At 40.5% G+C, this 15,668-nt stretch overlaps 1 protein-coding gene across 4 annotated transcripts; it reads left to right on the top strand.

The window, feature by feature from the left end:
* Positions 1–649: 649 nt before the first annotated feature.
* il13ra2 (interleukin 13 receptor, alpha 2) lies at positions 650–15,064 on the top strand. 4 transcript variants are annotated; one of them, XM_029121272.2, is made up of 13 exons: positions 660–740; positions 1,011–1,173; positions 1,619–1,754; positions 2,192–2,270; positions 3,283–3,388; positions 4,108–4,259; positions 4,564–4,717; positions 6,784–6,904; positions 7,006–7,190; positions 7,289–7,437; positions 13,347–13,491; positions 14,287–14,404; positions 14,512–15,064. In XM_029121272.2, the coding sequence occupies exons 4-13, from the start codon at positions 2,262–2,264 to the stop codon at positions 14,597–14,599; spliced, it is 1,227 nt and encodes a 408-aa protein (XP_028977105.1). In that variant the 5' UTR covers positions 660–740; positions 1,011–1,173; positions 1,619–1,754; positions 2,192–2,261; the 3' UTR covers positions 14,600–15,064. The 4 variants fall into 4 exon arrangements, 3 of the variants coding, with proteins under 3 accessions (XP_028977106.2, XP_028977107.1, XP_028977105.1); XM_029121273.2 differs by lacking the exons at positions 14,287–14,404; positions 14,512–15,064 and adding an exon at positions 14,085–14,274 and having other exon boundaries at positions 650–740; XR_003781968.1 differs by lacking the exons at positions 13,347–13,491; positions 14,287–14,404; positions 14,512–15,064 and adding exons at positions 8,245–8,424; positions 8,756–8,846 and having other exon boundaries at positions 655–740.
* The last annotated feature ends 604 nt before the right edge of the window (positions 15,065–15,668 follow it).

The raw sequence follows: 15,668 nt of genomic DNA, 5'->3' as shown, positions 1-15,668 counted from the left end.
CGCTTCACACTGGGCTGCAAACCGTCCCAGTGGGATAAAATGCAAATTAATTATAAAAAAATCATACAATGTGATTTTCTGCATTTTTGTTTTAGATTCAGTCTCTCACAGTTGAAGTGTACCAATGATACAAATTACAGACCTCTACATGCTTTATCAGTATGAAAACCTGCAAATTCAGCAGTGTATCAAATACTTGTTCTCCCCATTGTAGTTGGCCAAAATACGTTCATTAGGTTGGACAATATATAAAAAAAACTACACATGGCAAGAGACATTTTAAAATGTCCTCAGCAAATTAATTTGAAAATGGTTCGCTACAACCCAGCTAACAAGGGACGTAACTGAGACATTTGTGACGTTCCCTTAAGGTCTTGAAGGTACTGAATGTCACAGCCTTTTCGGGACGTTAGGTACATTCTTAACGTTCCCTTAAGGTTTTTCAGAGGTACTGAATGTCATAGTCTTTTCGGGACGTTACAGGTACATTCACGTGCTCTAAGGTCTTTCAGAGGTATGTCACAGCCTTTTTGGGACGTTATAGTTACATTCATAACGTTCCCTCAAGGTATTTCAGAGGAAACCAGAAAAAGGTATGCTGTAATTTGACGTTTTTTTGTTATATTAATTTATTTACTCAAAATCGTAGCGCCAAAGTGGCCACGACTTTTTACGTTAGAAAAGATTCTGCATTGTTTGGTGATTCGAGGTTAGAAACGTCCTTGCTCTTTGATGTCGAGGTGAGTAAGAAATAACTGTGGCTATAAATTGGTAATATCTTTTAGATGACTATAGCAACCCTGTCGTGATAACTTAATAGACAAGCACATCAGCTGTGGAGCTCAAATGGTTGCTTGCTCAGTCTTGTAATGGAAAGCGTTGTAGCCGGCTGACTAGTTGGTTATTTTCTCACGTTTCTTCCGATTTCATTAAAATATGGAAAATACCATTGTTAACAATTGTCTGATTTGTTTCGTCTGTCATACTAAAATAAAGTTCCCTGCCCGCAGATGTTTCGCTTGTGCAGCAACAAGCTCTTACTTTTCACTAGCTAGCCGAGAAGCAATAATGTTGTGCTTCGCTGACGTTGTCACTTGATCGCGATGATGTGCTGCGTCTGCCAAAAGATGGAGAGGCTATGATAAAAATTGCAGACCTCTACATGCTTTGAAAGTAAGAAAACCTGATAAATCGGCAGTGTATCAAATACTTGTTCTCCCCACTGTACACATTCTGAAATACAACACGTTGTCATGTTGGGACAAGCACTAATGCCAGAAACTGAAACTGGATAACGACTGACTGATAAATAATAGTACATTATAGTGCCAACAAGATTGACCAGTTTCTTTAGAAGGGGTTAGCTTCAAGGGAAGCGATGAAATTGTATTTACATCAGTAGAACCAGGATCCGATTCCTTGGAAAAGGGAAAGGGAAATTATTCAAACATCCTTTAGGATGAAAGACCTTTACCCTGCAGTCCCCACCGATAAAGAGCAAAGCCCTAATTCCCTTCAAAAAAAAAATGTCCTTGAACAGACTCCAACAGATGCTAGGTGTGCATAAATTGAGTTTATTACAATTTGTTTACATTTCTAGTATTTTTTTTGTTTCCAGGGAAACGCATTTGAGCCTCCTGGTTTGCTAGGAAGGCTTACAGTAAATGTCCCGTACAAAAGCACAGGAACTTCACACAGCCCTTAGTACATGGTGAAGGCTGTTACAGCCAACTACATAGGAAATTCAACTCACTGTAAGTACGTCTTGTCTGTGTATAGGCATTTATACTCTGTTTCTATTCAGGATCCAAAATATACTATATTTATATTGTTGATATTTAACTTTATTGTTGCATTATGGGTTAACCTTTAATATACATACTTTGGGTTTAAACAATGTATATTATGAATTGTTTGCTTGAACATGTTTTCCTTTTGTATGTTAACAAGATGTCTGTTCATCCATATTGAAGGATTTCTTTTACTATTCTTTTAAATTTTACTATTTTCTGAGAATTAATTGACTTAAAAAAGATTACAACCTATGCATATCAACTATGTATTATTTCCACAGCCTTTCCCCTTGTGAATTTGTATTGGTGGATTATTTCATAGCCACACTAATAATTATTTTTGAATGTAACCAAAATTTTATATCAAGGCAATAACACATTATTATCCTTTTTTGAAGGCATAGTTTAAGGAATAGTTCAACCACACTACTAAAAGACACATTGGTTGTTTTAGACTGTTTGCAGTCCATGGAACAGGTATGACAATTTTGGCTTTGGCTTTATTTCTCAACAGTATTATGGAAACATTCAGGGGGACATTTCAAAAGTGAAATGTGTGGGCTGGCTGTTCTTTATGGTTGTAGAATAGTAGTGCTGGTGATGGCAGGTGTAATAGTGGGGAGGGTAATACCAGGGTGCGTGGGGGCGGGGGCAGCTTTCTAGGTGTAGAGTTATTGTGGTGGTTTATAAGGGGTTATCATGTTAGTCTAAAGCAAGTATTCATATTCATAAGCCATAAAATCTGTTTTTAAGCTTTCAAGGACAAGGGCAAGGAGTACTTTGAGAACTCAATATAAAAGGCAGAGATTATATTAATTATGCTCAATTGAATACAATTCCTAATAATTGTAATTGCCAATTAATTTTAAGTTAAAATGGCATTTGTAGTTTAAACATTGCAAGAGGAATTACAAGTCTGATTCACCTGAAATGAATTGTTTCGGGAAATCTTTTTTGCATCTGTAGTAGTACCAGTCTGTATGTTTTAAAGTTGTTTTAGTGTTGGTAGTTTAGTCGCTGTATGGGATAGGACCAGTGGCAAATACAAATATTTCTAATTCAAGCCTTTGGAACTTCTTTGCACATTTAAAATTGCTATACATTTGTTAATAAATATGAATGCTATCAGAAATCATAAGCAGACCATTCCAGACCGGTCATTGCATTTTAAAGTTAGAATTGCTTTTCTAGCGTTATTGATGGCGATATAGTTACTTAGGGTTTAAAGTTTTCCCGTTTATATCTAAGATTATTTAAATACAAGAGATTTAAGCAAATTTGGCTGTATTTATCTAAGTGTTAACTGTAACACATTTTTTATTTAAGCAATAGTACCAGAGCCAATCGACACATTTAAAGTTGATTAGGTGTTGATAGCATTTAGTGTTTTTGCAGTAGAGGTTCTAGTTAAATAATACAAAAAACTATTTCTCAAGCTGTGCTTTCTTTTGAGCATGCACAATTTACATACATTTTCATTATGTTTCAGGTGACAATTAGAAGAATGCTGATGTGTAAAACATTGATGTGTCTGCCAGCAATACTGATGCTTATATCTGAATGGAGTCACTACATCAAGTCACAAGAAATAACAGGTTAGTCTCTATAGATTCATATTGTCATTTGTTAATCACTGTCTTACTGCAATGACTCAGAATCTCGGCCAGGCTTTTATTCAACAAAGTTAATGATCCTAATTCAGTTCTCATCACAAATGAACTAATATGATTTACCTCAATGAGTTAAAGGACAATATCACTATTTTACAAATTGATTTTTGATGTTTCCTCATCCAGATAATAGTCTATGGGCCTAAATAAACTGTTTAACCTGGTTCAGTATTCTAAACCTGCTATTACAAACTTCAGCTAACAGAACTGCTAACTAAAAATCATAGAAAAATCTATGGGTTATGGCTTTGCCATTTTTTTTGCCATTAGCATTTCAACCAGGAGACTGGGGACTTAAGGCTAGGATTTGTTGCTGGAGTTAGGTGGACACAAACATTTTGAGAAAAAAGCAATGCACTGCAGAACCCATCCAACATCTTTGGGCCGGGCTGTCAAATTGAGATAATAACAATCAATTTGCCTGCCAGCCAGTGTTGTAGGTTTCTATAGCAGTGGGCATAGACTTGTTGCCACTCGTTGCTCTGGGCTCCTAGAGACTCTTGTAAATAACTGTCTCCTTTTTAGCCAAAGTGGGAGTAGATGTGAATTGTCTGGTAGTGCACTGAACCCGAGAAGGCCAGAACGCTGATTGACTTATCAATATTCTGAGGCTATACGCACGCTCATACCTCATTCTCTTCCAGTGGATCCTCCTAAGAACATTAGGATTAATGACACTGGCCATCTCGGCCCTCTCTACATCCACTGGACCGCTCCAGCCAGCCTGGCCAACCTGACTGACTGTTCCATGAGATACCACCTGGAGTACTTCAACACATACCAGAACCGATGGACAGTAAGTCACTGGACACACGGTAACTAGGCAATGTCAAACCTGTACCGGTCACAACAGGCGGTTATCCTGGCAACAATTCTGCTGTAAACATCTTGTTTTTGGGGACTAAGGGTGACAAATTCTGGATCCTAAACTGTACTTTTGACCTATTTACTGTTTTGAGCCCTGAATGCTGGTTGTGTGAAAGCCCTGGTATATTAGACCACAACCCCTCTTTGGGTCATGAGGAAAGGATGAATTCATGTGCAGACTTTCCAATTAGAATTGAGATAATTTAACATTGATATTGTCTGTGTATGGAAAGGTGATCCGGACTGTACGAACATGGTACAGTGCTCAGTTTGACCTTGAGAAGGAGGTGAGGGTACGGATCTCCACCTTACTGAGGGGAGCCTGCGTCAACGGCACCGAGATAATGAGCCCCGTCTCAGAGACTGTCCTGACACCCACATTCACAGGTGAGGTTAGAGACTGTCCTGACACCCACATTCACAGGTGAGGTTAGAGACTGTCCTGACACCCACATTCACAGGTGAGGTTAGAGACTGTCCTGACACCCACATTCACAGGTGAGGTTAGAGACTGTCCTGACACCCACATTCACAGGTGAGGTTAGAGACTGTCCTGACACCCACATTCACAGGTGAGGTTAGAGACTGTCCTGACACCCACATTCACAGGTGAGGTTAGAGACTGTCCTGACACCCACATTCACAGGTGAGGTTAGAGACTGTCCTGACACCCACATTCACAGGTGAGGTTAGAGACTGTCCTGACACCCACATTCACAGGTGAGGTTAGAGACTGTCCTGACACCCACATTCACAGGTGAGGTTAGAGACTGTCCTGACACCCACATTCACAGGTGAGGTTAGAGACTGTCCTGACACCCACATTCACAGGTGAGGTTAGAGACTGTCCTGACACCCACATTCACAGGTGAGGTTAGAGACTGTCCTGACACCCACATTCACAGGTGAGGTTAGAGACTGTCCTGACACCCACATTCACAGGTGAGGTTAGAGACAGTCCTGACACCCACATTCACAGGTGAGGTTAGAGACTGTCCTGACACCCACATTCACAGGTGAGGTTAGAGACTGTCCTGACACCCACTTTCACAGGTAAGGTTAGAGACTGTCCTGACACCCACATTCACAGGTGAGGTTAGAGACTGTCCTGACACCCACATTCACAGGTGAGGTTAGAGACTGTCCTGACACCCACATTCACAGGTGAGGTTAGAGACTGTCCTGACACCCACATTCACAGGTGAGGTTAGAGACTGTCCTGACACCCACATTCACAGGTGAGGTTAGAGACAGTCCTGACACCCACATTCACAGGTGAGGTTAGAGACTGTCCTGACACCCACATTCACAGGTGAGGTTAGAGACTGTCCTGACACCCACTTTCACAGGTGAGGTTAGAGACTGTCCTGACACCCACATTCACAGGTGAGGTTAGAGACTGTCCTGACACCCACATTCACAGGTGAGGTTAGAGACAGTCCTGACACCCACATTCACAGGTGAGGTTAGAGACTGTCCTGACACCCACTTTCACAGGTGAGGTTAGAGACAGTCCTGACACCCACATTCACAGGTGAGGTTAGAGACTGTCCTGACACCCACATTCACAGGTGAGGTTAGAGACTGTCCTGACACCCACATTCACAGGTGAGGTTAGAGACTGTCCTGACACCCACATTCACAGGTGAGGTTAGAGACAGTCCTGACACCCACATTCACAGGTGAGGTTAGAGACTGTCCTGACACCCACATTCACAGGTGAGGTTAGAGACAGTCCTGACACCCACATTCACAGGTGAGGTTAGAGACTGTCCTGACACCCACATTCACAGGTGAGGTTAGAGACTGTCCTGACACCCACATTCACAGGTGAGGTTAGAGACTGTCCTGACACCCACATTCACAGGTGAGGTTGCATACATTGGGTGCTTTTTGGGGTCGTTTGTGCTTTGACAAGGGGAATTTTGTGAGTTTACGCACATCATTTATTTGATAGCTTCCTTTCGTTTTTGTCAGGTTTGCGTACTGTGATTGGTCAGAAGTTAGCATTCGTCTTCCCAGGGTAATATTAGTCCCCCCCCACTTCTCCCCTCTTTTTTAAGTATGCGAGCACACCACGTTTGACGCGCAAGAAAAATGGTCCAATGCTCCATGCGACTGAGGTCACGTGAGCCTTTAGGGTTTAAGGTCAGTGTTCAGGGTGACTTCAAAGGTACACATCGAATAGAGATCCCATTGTTTCTCATTGTCCTGTGTGTGGCTGAACAGTGACAGGGAAGTGTTATTGGCTGAAGTTTTGTGTAGACACAATAAGGCATGGGGTTTGAAATGCAAGTCTTGGGCTATCATGGTCACACGTGGTCTGCAGTTGTGAGGCTTGCTGGACACACCGTCATATTCTTCTGCAAGTTCATAGCAAGAGCTCTAGGGGACATTCCTGTTCAATTTAGTGACTCATTTATAAATCAGTTAACCTCTCTTATTTCTTCCAGGCCCAGTTGGCTCCAGGATCCAGGATTTGAAATGTGTTTTCTATCAGAAGACGTTTATGGAGTGCACCTGGCAGAAAGGCTCGGAGGAGCCAGCTCACTCCCAGCGTAGCCTGCACTTCTGGTAGGCCAATCATTAAGGGATATTACATCAGAACGACTTCCGTACATCAGAACGCCATTCGTACTGTGTTAATAACCAGGGTTTCCTGTGTGTTTCACCAGGCATCAGGGGATGGAGCAGGCTGAAGAGTGTCCTCAGTACATCTTTTCAAATGGGGACCGGATTGGCTGCACATTCAGTGGGGAATCTCTCCCAGAGTTCACAAATTTCAACATATGTGTAAACAGCTCCTCTCCCCAGGTGGCTTTGAGGGCGGCATTCTTTTCTCTCCAAGTCCAGAATCATGGTAATACACCTCAAAGGCACGATAAGCCTCAGCAAGTTTCCAGAGGTATTATCTTGCTGCATTTTTTTAGTCAGTGACGTTTTGTTTGTACTCTTTAGTGAAACCTGCAGCCATAGAGATGTTACATCTGGAGGCGGGTGCAGACAGGTGTATCCTGGTGCACTGGGACTTGCCTCACGAGAGGATCCCCAGACACTGCCTGGAACATGAGGTGGAAGCAAGAGAGGAGGGCGTAGACCAGGTTCTGGTACGACATAAAGCTATGTTTATTATTTGTCTGGATTATCTGAAATCACGCATTCCTGTCTTTATTATGCCTATCGTTTTGAAAGCATTATACAACGCTTTCGGAAAGTATTCAGACCTTCACGTTTCCCACATTTCATTATGTTACAGACTTATTCTGGAATGGAATAGATTTATTTTCCCCTTATCAATCTACACATAATACCCCCATTATCCCATGCTGATTTTGTACATATATATGTGTATATGTGTGTGTGTGTGTAAATATATATATGTGTGTGTGTATATAAAACAGAAATCACATTTACATACAGTACAGTAAGAACTTTAATATGATCCCTGAAATTGAGCTCAGGTTCATCCTGTTTCCATTCATCAGTCTTGAGATTCATCAGCCTTGAACTTGATTGGAATCCACCTGTGGTAAATTGTATTGAATTGCATGATTTGGAAAGGCATGCACCTGTCTATAGAAGGTGACTGTGCATGACAGAGAAAAAAACAAACATGAGGTCAAAGCAATTTGTCATAGAGCTCCGAGACAGGATTGTGTCTCAGTTATTATCTCACAAATCTGTTCTGATTCTTGTTTCACGTATCTCATAACCAGTACCCACATGCTAGAGGAGAACACAGTAGTTGTGGGCATTTCTGCGCATGGGGCTCCATTCACTTAAACAAGACGTCTCCCAATAAGTTCTTTTTTGAAAATGCGTAAAACCAACCAAGGGAGAAAAACATAACTGGCAATTCAACCAAATAAAAATGCTGAAGCAAAATGCTCAGCAATATACTGGTACTTTTCCAGCCAGGAAATGTAAAAGAACAAGGATACATGGAAGTCTATTCCAGCTTAATTCCAAAAAGTACAACATGCATGACCTCTGGCAGTCTGGAGTTTTTCTTCTTTCCCTCAGCGGTCCACTGTCGTTGCTAGCATTAGAAGTTGATACACAGCAGTCATCTGATGGAATGAAATGTACCAACAGTAAGTTCTAACTGTCTGTCATACTTTACTTGCACGTTTTTGGAATGCAGTTTAGGCCCTAATAGCTAGGTAAACAGAGAGCTTTGGATTGTGTTAGCTGCTTGTCAACTGAAATGTATTTAGTAAAACTGTTATGATAAGCATGACTAAAACAAAAATGAATATTGTTAGAATTTATGTGCATATGCTAGTGTAATGGGTACAATGTACTTGATAGTTTACGGTTTATTTACTGGATAGTCTCGGTTGATGAACTGTAGACTAGCGGACTATGTTAATGTACTGGAAATGCAGGTTAACAGGCAATCACATGCAATTACATTTTTCCTAGAATTCTGATGAATCCTTTGCCTGTAACCCTGCCATGGATGATGAGTCATTGAGTTATGTTTGGCAGAGTGGAATTAGCTATTTCCTGCCTACTCTGTCCTTTCCAATGTAAGTTTGACCTGTTATTTGTAATTTATCTTATCAGGTGTCCTTTTAGATCTTAGGTATGATGCCTCTAATATTTCTCTCTCCAACTCTAGGACCAGTGCCTCTGGACTACCTGGCCTGACCACTCTGAAATGTTCACCTGGACTTGTTGGTGATCTATATATTATGGACATAAATAGCCAACAACATGAACATTTTCTCTGGAGGATTAAAACCTTTGCACCGTCCATGAACACTGTTTCTGAAAAACGGAAGGATCCATCTGATAAATCTTGTCTCATGAACGTATCATAAACACAGAGTAACATGCTATTATTATGTCTTCAGAGAACAATATATTTAAATAAAGGCCTAATTTCATTTTACCTGATTTCATTTTTGGCTTGGGGTAAAAATGTATCCACAATCCATAGAAATCCAAATCTACAATATATAGTTTACTGACAAAGTCATGACATGTTGGTAGAATTTAATAAAGCACTATTAAAAAATTAATGACTACGCTGTGGTTTCAACAACCCCAGTCAAGCTTGACTGAGACACTCAGTGGAAATGATTTCTTCATCCATAAGCAACCAAGTTTCTTCAGATGCAGTTCTGTGGGAAACAGTTTTGCAGTATGTGTTGCTGGCACACTCTTAATGTGTTTCCCTGTGAGAGCTTTAAACTTCCATTAAGCAACTATCCTATTATATAACTATCCTATTATATACAGTGGGGAGAACAAGTTTTTGATACACTGGCGATTTTACAGGTTTTCCCACTTACAAAGCATGTAGAAGTCTGTAATTTTTAGGTACTCTTCAACTGTGAGTGAAGGAATCTAAAACAGAAATCCAGAAAATCACATTGTATGATTTTTAAGTAAGGACATAAGTATTTGATACATCAGAAAAGCAAAACATAATATTTGGTACAGAAACCTATGTTTGCAATTACAGAGATATGTTTCCTGTAGTTCTTGACCAGGTTTGCACACACTGCAGCAGGGATTTTGGCCCACTCCTCCATACAGACCTTCTCCAGATCCTTCAGGTTTCGGGGCTGTCGCTGGGCAATACGGACTTTCAGCTCCCTCCAAAGATTTTTTATTGGGTTCAGGTCTGGAGACTGGCTAGGCCACTCCAGGACCTTGAGATACTTCTTACTGAGCCACTCCTTAGTTGCCCTGGCTGTGTGTTTCGGGTCGTTGTCATGCTGGAAGACCCAACCACGACCCATCTTCAATGCTCTTACTGAGGGAAGGAGGTTGGCCAAGATCTTCCCTCAATACGGTGCAGTCGTCCTGTCCCCTTTGCAGAAAAGCATCCCCAAAGAATGATGTTTCCAACTCCATGCATCACAGTTGGGATGGTGTTCTTTGGGTACTCCTCCTTCTTCTTCCAATAAACACGGCAAGTGGAGTTTAGACCAAAAAGCTCTATTTTTGTCTCATCAGACCACATGTCCTTCTCCTATTCCTCCTCTGGATCATCCAGATGGTCACTGGCAAACTTCAGACGGGCCTGGACATGCGCTGGCTTGAGCAGGGGGACCTTGCGTGCGCTGCAGGATTTTAATCCATGACGGCGTAGTGTGTTACTAATGGTTTTCTTTGAGAATGTGGTCCCAGCTCTCTTCAGGTCATTGACCAGGTCCTGCCGTGTAGTTCTGGGCTGATCCCTCACCTTCCTCATGATCATTGATGCCCCACGAGGTGAGATCTTGCATGGAGCCCCAGACCGAGGGAGATTGACCATCATCTTGAACTTCTTCCATTTTCTAATAATTGCGCCAACAGTTGTTGCCTTCTCACCAAGCCGCTTGCCTATTGTCCTGTAGCTCATCCCAGCCTTGTACAAGTCAAATTTTATACCTGATGTCCTTACACAGCTCTCTGGTCTTGGCCATTGTGGAGAGGTTGGAGTCTGTTTGATTGAGTGTGTGGACAGGTGTCTTTTATACAGGTAACAAGTTCAAACAAGTGCAGTTAATCCAGGTAATGAGTGGAGAACAGGAAGGCTTCTTAAAGAAAAACTAACGTCTGTGAGAGCCGGTATTCTTACTGTTTGGTAGGTGATCAAATACTTATGTCATGCAATAAAATGCCAATTAATTATAAAAAATCTGGATTTCTGTTTTAGATTCCGTCTCTCACAGTTGAAGTGTACCTATGATAAAAGAATTACAGACCTGACTCCACCGGAACTCTCATAACGGGGAAACCAATATAAAGAGGGCGACCAGACAGTATAGCATAAACACTACAGGAAAAGAGTGGGGTTAGGGTAAGGTTACCCCAGAATCTACAAAACACGCTGACCTTACCTTTAACATGCACACACCAAGTGGTCCCTAAAGTTCCACACCACCACCACCATACCAACAAGTGCCACACAGTAAACCTGCCAACTGTAAGGGAAGCCGTACAAGATAGAAGTACCAGTTATATGGAAGTCAATAGATTAAAACTGCTATACCCAACACGCTTCAAGTGGTAAACAAAAGCTAACATACAAATATCAATAAATACTAAAACACACAAATAAGCAGTAGTCACATGAGGGAATAAAAATACAGATACATATAAATATAAGTAAATAGTAATCAGGGCTGAATCTGCAATGAAAAAAATCACAATAAGTTTGAAGGTTATTGTTTTGGAAAGAGCAAGTTAGTCAAGATAGTCATAGAATAGAGCTTGTCATTTGTTAGTAGTCATAGAACAATAATTTGAGAGTTACACAAGAAAATAATTTAGAGTGGTGGTTAGCTAGTTATTTGAGAGTCATACAGAAGGTTAGGTAATCTGAGAAGTAGACAAGATAATTATGAAGAGTGTTGCTTAAGTTCTTAGAAAGGGTTTTGGAGGATAGGATAGTGTATTAGAGAGCGTTGGAGAATATGTGTGTGAATGTGTGAATATTTGTAAATGAAGGCCACACACTGTTTGAACAGTCTATGCGAGAACAGGAGTTGTGGACTCATTGGATGGAATTCTATTGTTTTTTAATGTGATTTATGTAATCATTTCACACATTGCCAAACTACAAGGGCTAAGGTCTGTGTCCAGGCCCTCTGCAATATGTCATGCCTAAAAAGGTCTACACAGGAGCATCCTAAAGTCAATATTGTTATCCGTTCTTGAAGCTTCAATAGTGCAGCAGCTTAGATGCAAGAGGGCTAACAATGGCATCTAAAAAATATTTTGGCATGTAGAAGTTACAGGTTGAAATCCCTGGTTAGGCATCTTTTTATTAATATTTGGTTTAAATTACTGTCACCTTTCAATGATAACAATAAACAGTTCTAATGGAGCGCTTTTGAAGGGCCAAAACTAAGTTTGGAAAGAGTAACAACACACTACGTAGGGAAGGAATACTGGCATTAGACAGGAAACAAGCTTTGTTTGACCTGGTTTGAAGTTCTTTTCAAAGCAGAACACCCCACAGTGCACAAATGACCAAAGACCAAATCAACAAGTCTGATACTGTGGCGCAACTGTAGTATTCCAGAGTTCTCTTCTCATTGTCACTGGTTCGATTCTTCCTGTATGTAATATGACTGTTGAACACAATGTCAGCCTTTCTTCGTCAACAAATTCCTGTTTTATTGAACTTAGCCTTTTCAGTGGTCTTTATTATTCATCCATCCTTACCATTACTTTGAATGCACCGAATGCGACGACGGAGGAAAGGGCTGGTGGCCGCGAACCCCACAAAAATACAGTAGTACATTGTCTAAATCAAATGTGCCATATAACATTTTGGCCAGCAGATGTCCCTGCTTTGCACTCTGTTGGAAATCTTCGATCAATGAAGCATTTTTTCGAAATGAGCCTTAATGGTTCAGAAAGCCTCAGTTTTCCATCCCTAAAGCGTACTGCAGCGCTCCCATAAAAAACACCAATATAACCATAATTAAAACATTTCCGTAAAACAGTTGGTCTTTCACTCAGCCTGGGGCTTACCTTGTGTTTGGGCCTTCTTTCCAACAAACCGAAGAAAATAGGAAGTTCCTACCTTTGCTTTCTGTTTTATAATAGTTGTGCCATAAGTGACCCCTGATATTCATCTGGGTCTTAAAAACCTGTTCGTTTAAGGTGTACCGCCGCCGAGACGCCTAAGCTTTTTTGTGACAAAGTGTGCGAAGTGTTGTAAATATATGTTTTTGTTATAGGCATATTATATATGTGCAGAAAACTTAGAATCTCGTAAATCTAACTGCAGTATACAATTTAAGGTTTAGCTACTAAATTTTGGCGTTGGTATTGGGTTTAAAATGTAAACAAGGATGCAAATCATGAATCTTTTACATTTGTGAATTTGGTTCCTGATGTTTGATCACTCATGTTTGCCCATCACTAGAACACATTTGTCAGGGTGTGACAAGGCAATGCAGCCTAGTCCAATATCCACCTGTCCTCCTGGGCAGTACTGAGCAGTTTTGCACCGCCCTGTGTTGGATGTTTTATCCGGATCTGACATTATTCCTGTCACCAGCAGCAAAGGAACATAACCAGGGAGATGATGCTGAATTCCTCTTTGGACGGAGCACAGAGGAAGTGCTTCCGGGTCAGGTCCAGGATTCACCAGTACTGTGCTGATAGAGGCTTCTGGAGTGACTGGAGCCATTGGTCCTGTTACCCAGGTAATATTGTTGTAATATACTCATCTCCATTCATATATATCTTAAAAATTATCAGAAATCTGGAAATGCTGGGCAGTTACTTTTAACTAATGTTTGCTGTAATAATTGTTTACTTTTGTGTTGAAACCAGTCTGTCGTCAAATTGTTTTAGGCCACTGAGCAAATTTGGCATGGTGTTTTATTTGGCCATCATTCATTTCACTGCAGCCAATGATTGGAACAAAAGACGTCAAGTCTTATTTGTGTTTAGATTTTTACATTATTTATGTACAGGAAGTCCGGTAGTCCGGTGTTGTGTCTCAGAGGAATAGCTTACAGGGAGAGCTGTGGTGGCACCTCTCAGGCGGTGCCTAGAGGGCCTAAAGCTATGTTATCCAAGAGAGCAGAAGCTGTACCATGCTGTTCTGAACTCTTGTTATGTGCCAAGTGGGCCCTCATAGTCTCTCAGCAGTTTCCAACAGACTCCTGATGCTCAAGAAGCAGCTGTTCTTTTAGGAACTGGAAAGTATTCACTGATCAGTCATCTTAGGAGTTGAGTGGGAATTTCCTCACACACTTGACTTATGCTGACTCATTTTGGTCTGACTCACTAGGCATGCCGATGTGTCCAAATCACCAGTTGACCATCTCTGGTCACCACCACACAGTTGACCATCTCTGGTCACCACCACACAGTTGACCACACACAGACATGTTTACAGAGAACATCACTTCTAGAATGTCAAAGTGGTTGTAAGGGAAAAGCACATTATACCCCCCAGTAAGTATGAGTCTCTTTCTATTTTCTTTCCCTAGATCTGCCTCCTGATTCTAATACTTCAGAGTCAAATGCTGTGGTTGTCTGTGCCCTAGTCATCAGTCTGATTATTTTCATGTTCATCCTGTCTCTGTGTGGGTGGGCACTCTGGAGAAAGTGAGTACAAATGATTGAGCATGCAAGCACGTACGCACACACAGACACACCCAATTATAGTAAACACTAGAATTCTTGCAAATCTTTAACTGTTGTCTGTCTCTTAGGTGGAAGGGCAGAGAGGGGAAAACAATGGCTTTTTGTTCCCTGCACAAACTGATGGAATACTCCAAAGGAATGCATTTCTTCCACTAAAACGAGAGAACCAGTAGTTGAGCCTAGTGAAACTTCACCTTTGGGCACACAAGCCATTAGCGCACTGATCTAATGCATATGCATACATCTTCTAACACATGAAAGCATACATGTGAAATCAACATGAGGATGGGACATGAGAGAAGCACTCTTTAAGATTAAATAGTATTGACCTGTATGCTTTTACTTGCAACTCAAAGTTACTCATTGGAATATGAAATGTTTATGCTTTTAAGTTTATGCGAACTCCAGACACTAAGTTAAAAAGTATAGCCTACACATTATCCAGTTTGTTTATTTTCTACACTTGCTATTGCATGTTTTTTACATTGTTAATTATACTTATTGAAGTATTATCCCTTACGGAAAATATGTATTAGAATCATATAAGACTTGTCTGTGTTTTACCTATTTAGTGTAAGTAATACATATGGCTTCAACTACACATACAATAGTAGATTCTCATAATATCTCACTTATATGAGTAGGCAGGTTTGTAGCTAAAACACATGACAAAGGAACCAAACAAGATTCATAGTGTATTTTAATAATCAAGGTGAACAGGTTTTAGGCAGACAGAAATGTTGCACATTGTTTTAGGCAGACAGAAATGTTGCACAATTACGGCTTTATGAAGCCTATCGGGAAGTGAATGTTAAAATTTGTTGGGTCAAGTTGAGACACATTTCAGTTACGATGGTTAGCGTTAGCTATTAAACCTTCACAAAATACTTATAATATAGAGTCTACAGCAACCTCACCAGCAAGACTATATACATACACAATTATATATACAAATGATTACGTGTTTCCTACAATAATTGTTTTTCTATAGTAACGTTTAAAAACAGACACATTATGTTTTGTAATGCAACATTTTTGTCATGTAAAATTGGCAGAACATACATGTTTCTTTTAATTTTTATGCATGACACATATCGTTCATCATTTTTGTATTATAAATGCCATACTATATTTTTGTAGGAAATGCACCTCAATACTGTTTGTCATATAAGGCATGTAAACTTACAAATACACCCTAGACGAATAAGGCAAGCCATACAAAAGC

The sequence above is a fragment of the Esox lucius genome, chromosome 7, assembly GCF_011004845.1.
Source record: "Esox lucius isolate fEsoLuc1 chromosome 7, fEsoLuc1.pri, whole genome shotgun sequence".
NCBI lineage: Eukaryota > Metazoa > Chordata > Actinopteri > Esociformes > Esocidae > Esox > Esox lucius.
Note: the sequence above shows the minus strand (reverse complement) of the source record. Positions and strands in the feature narration are given on the sequence as shown.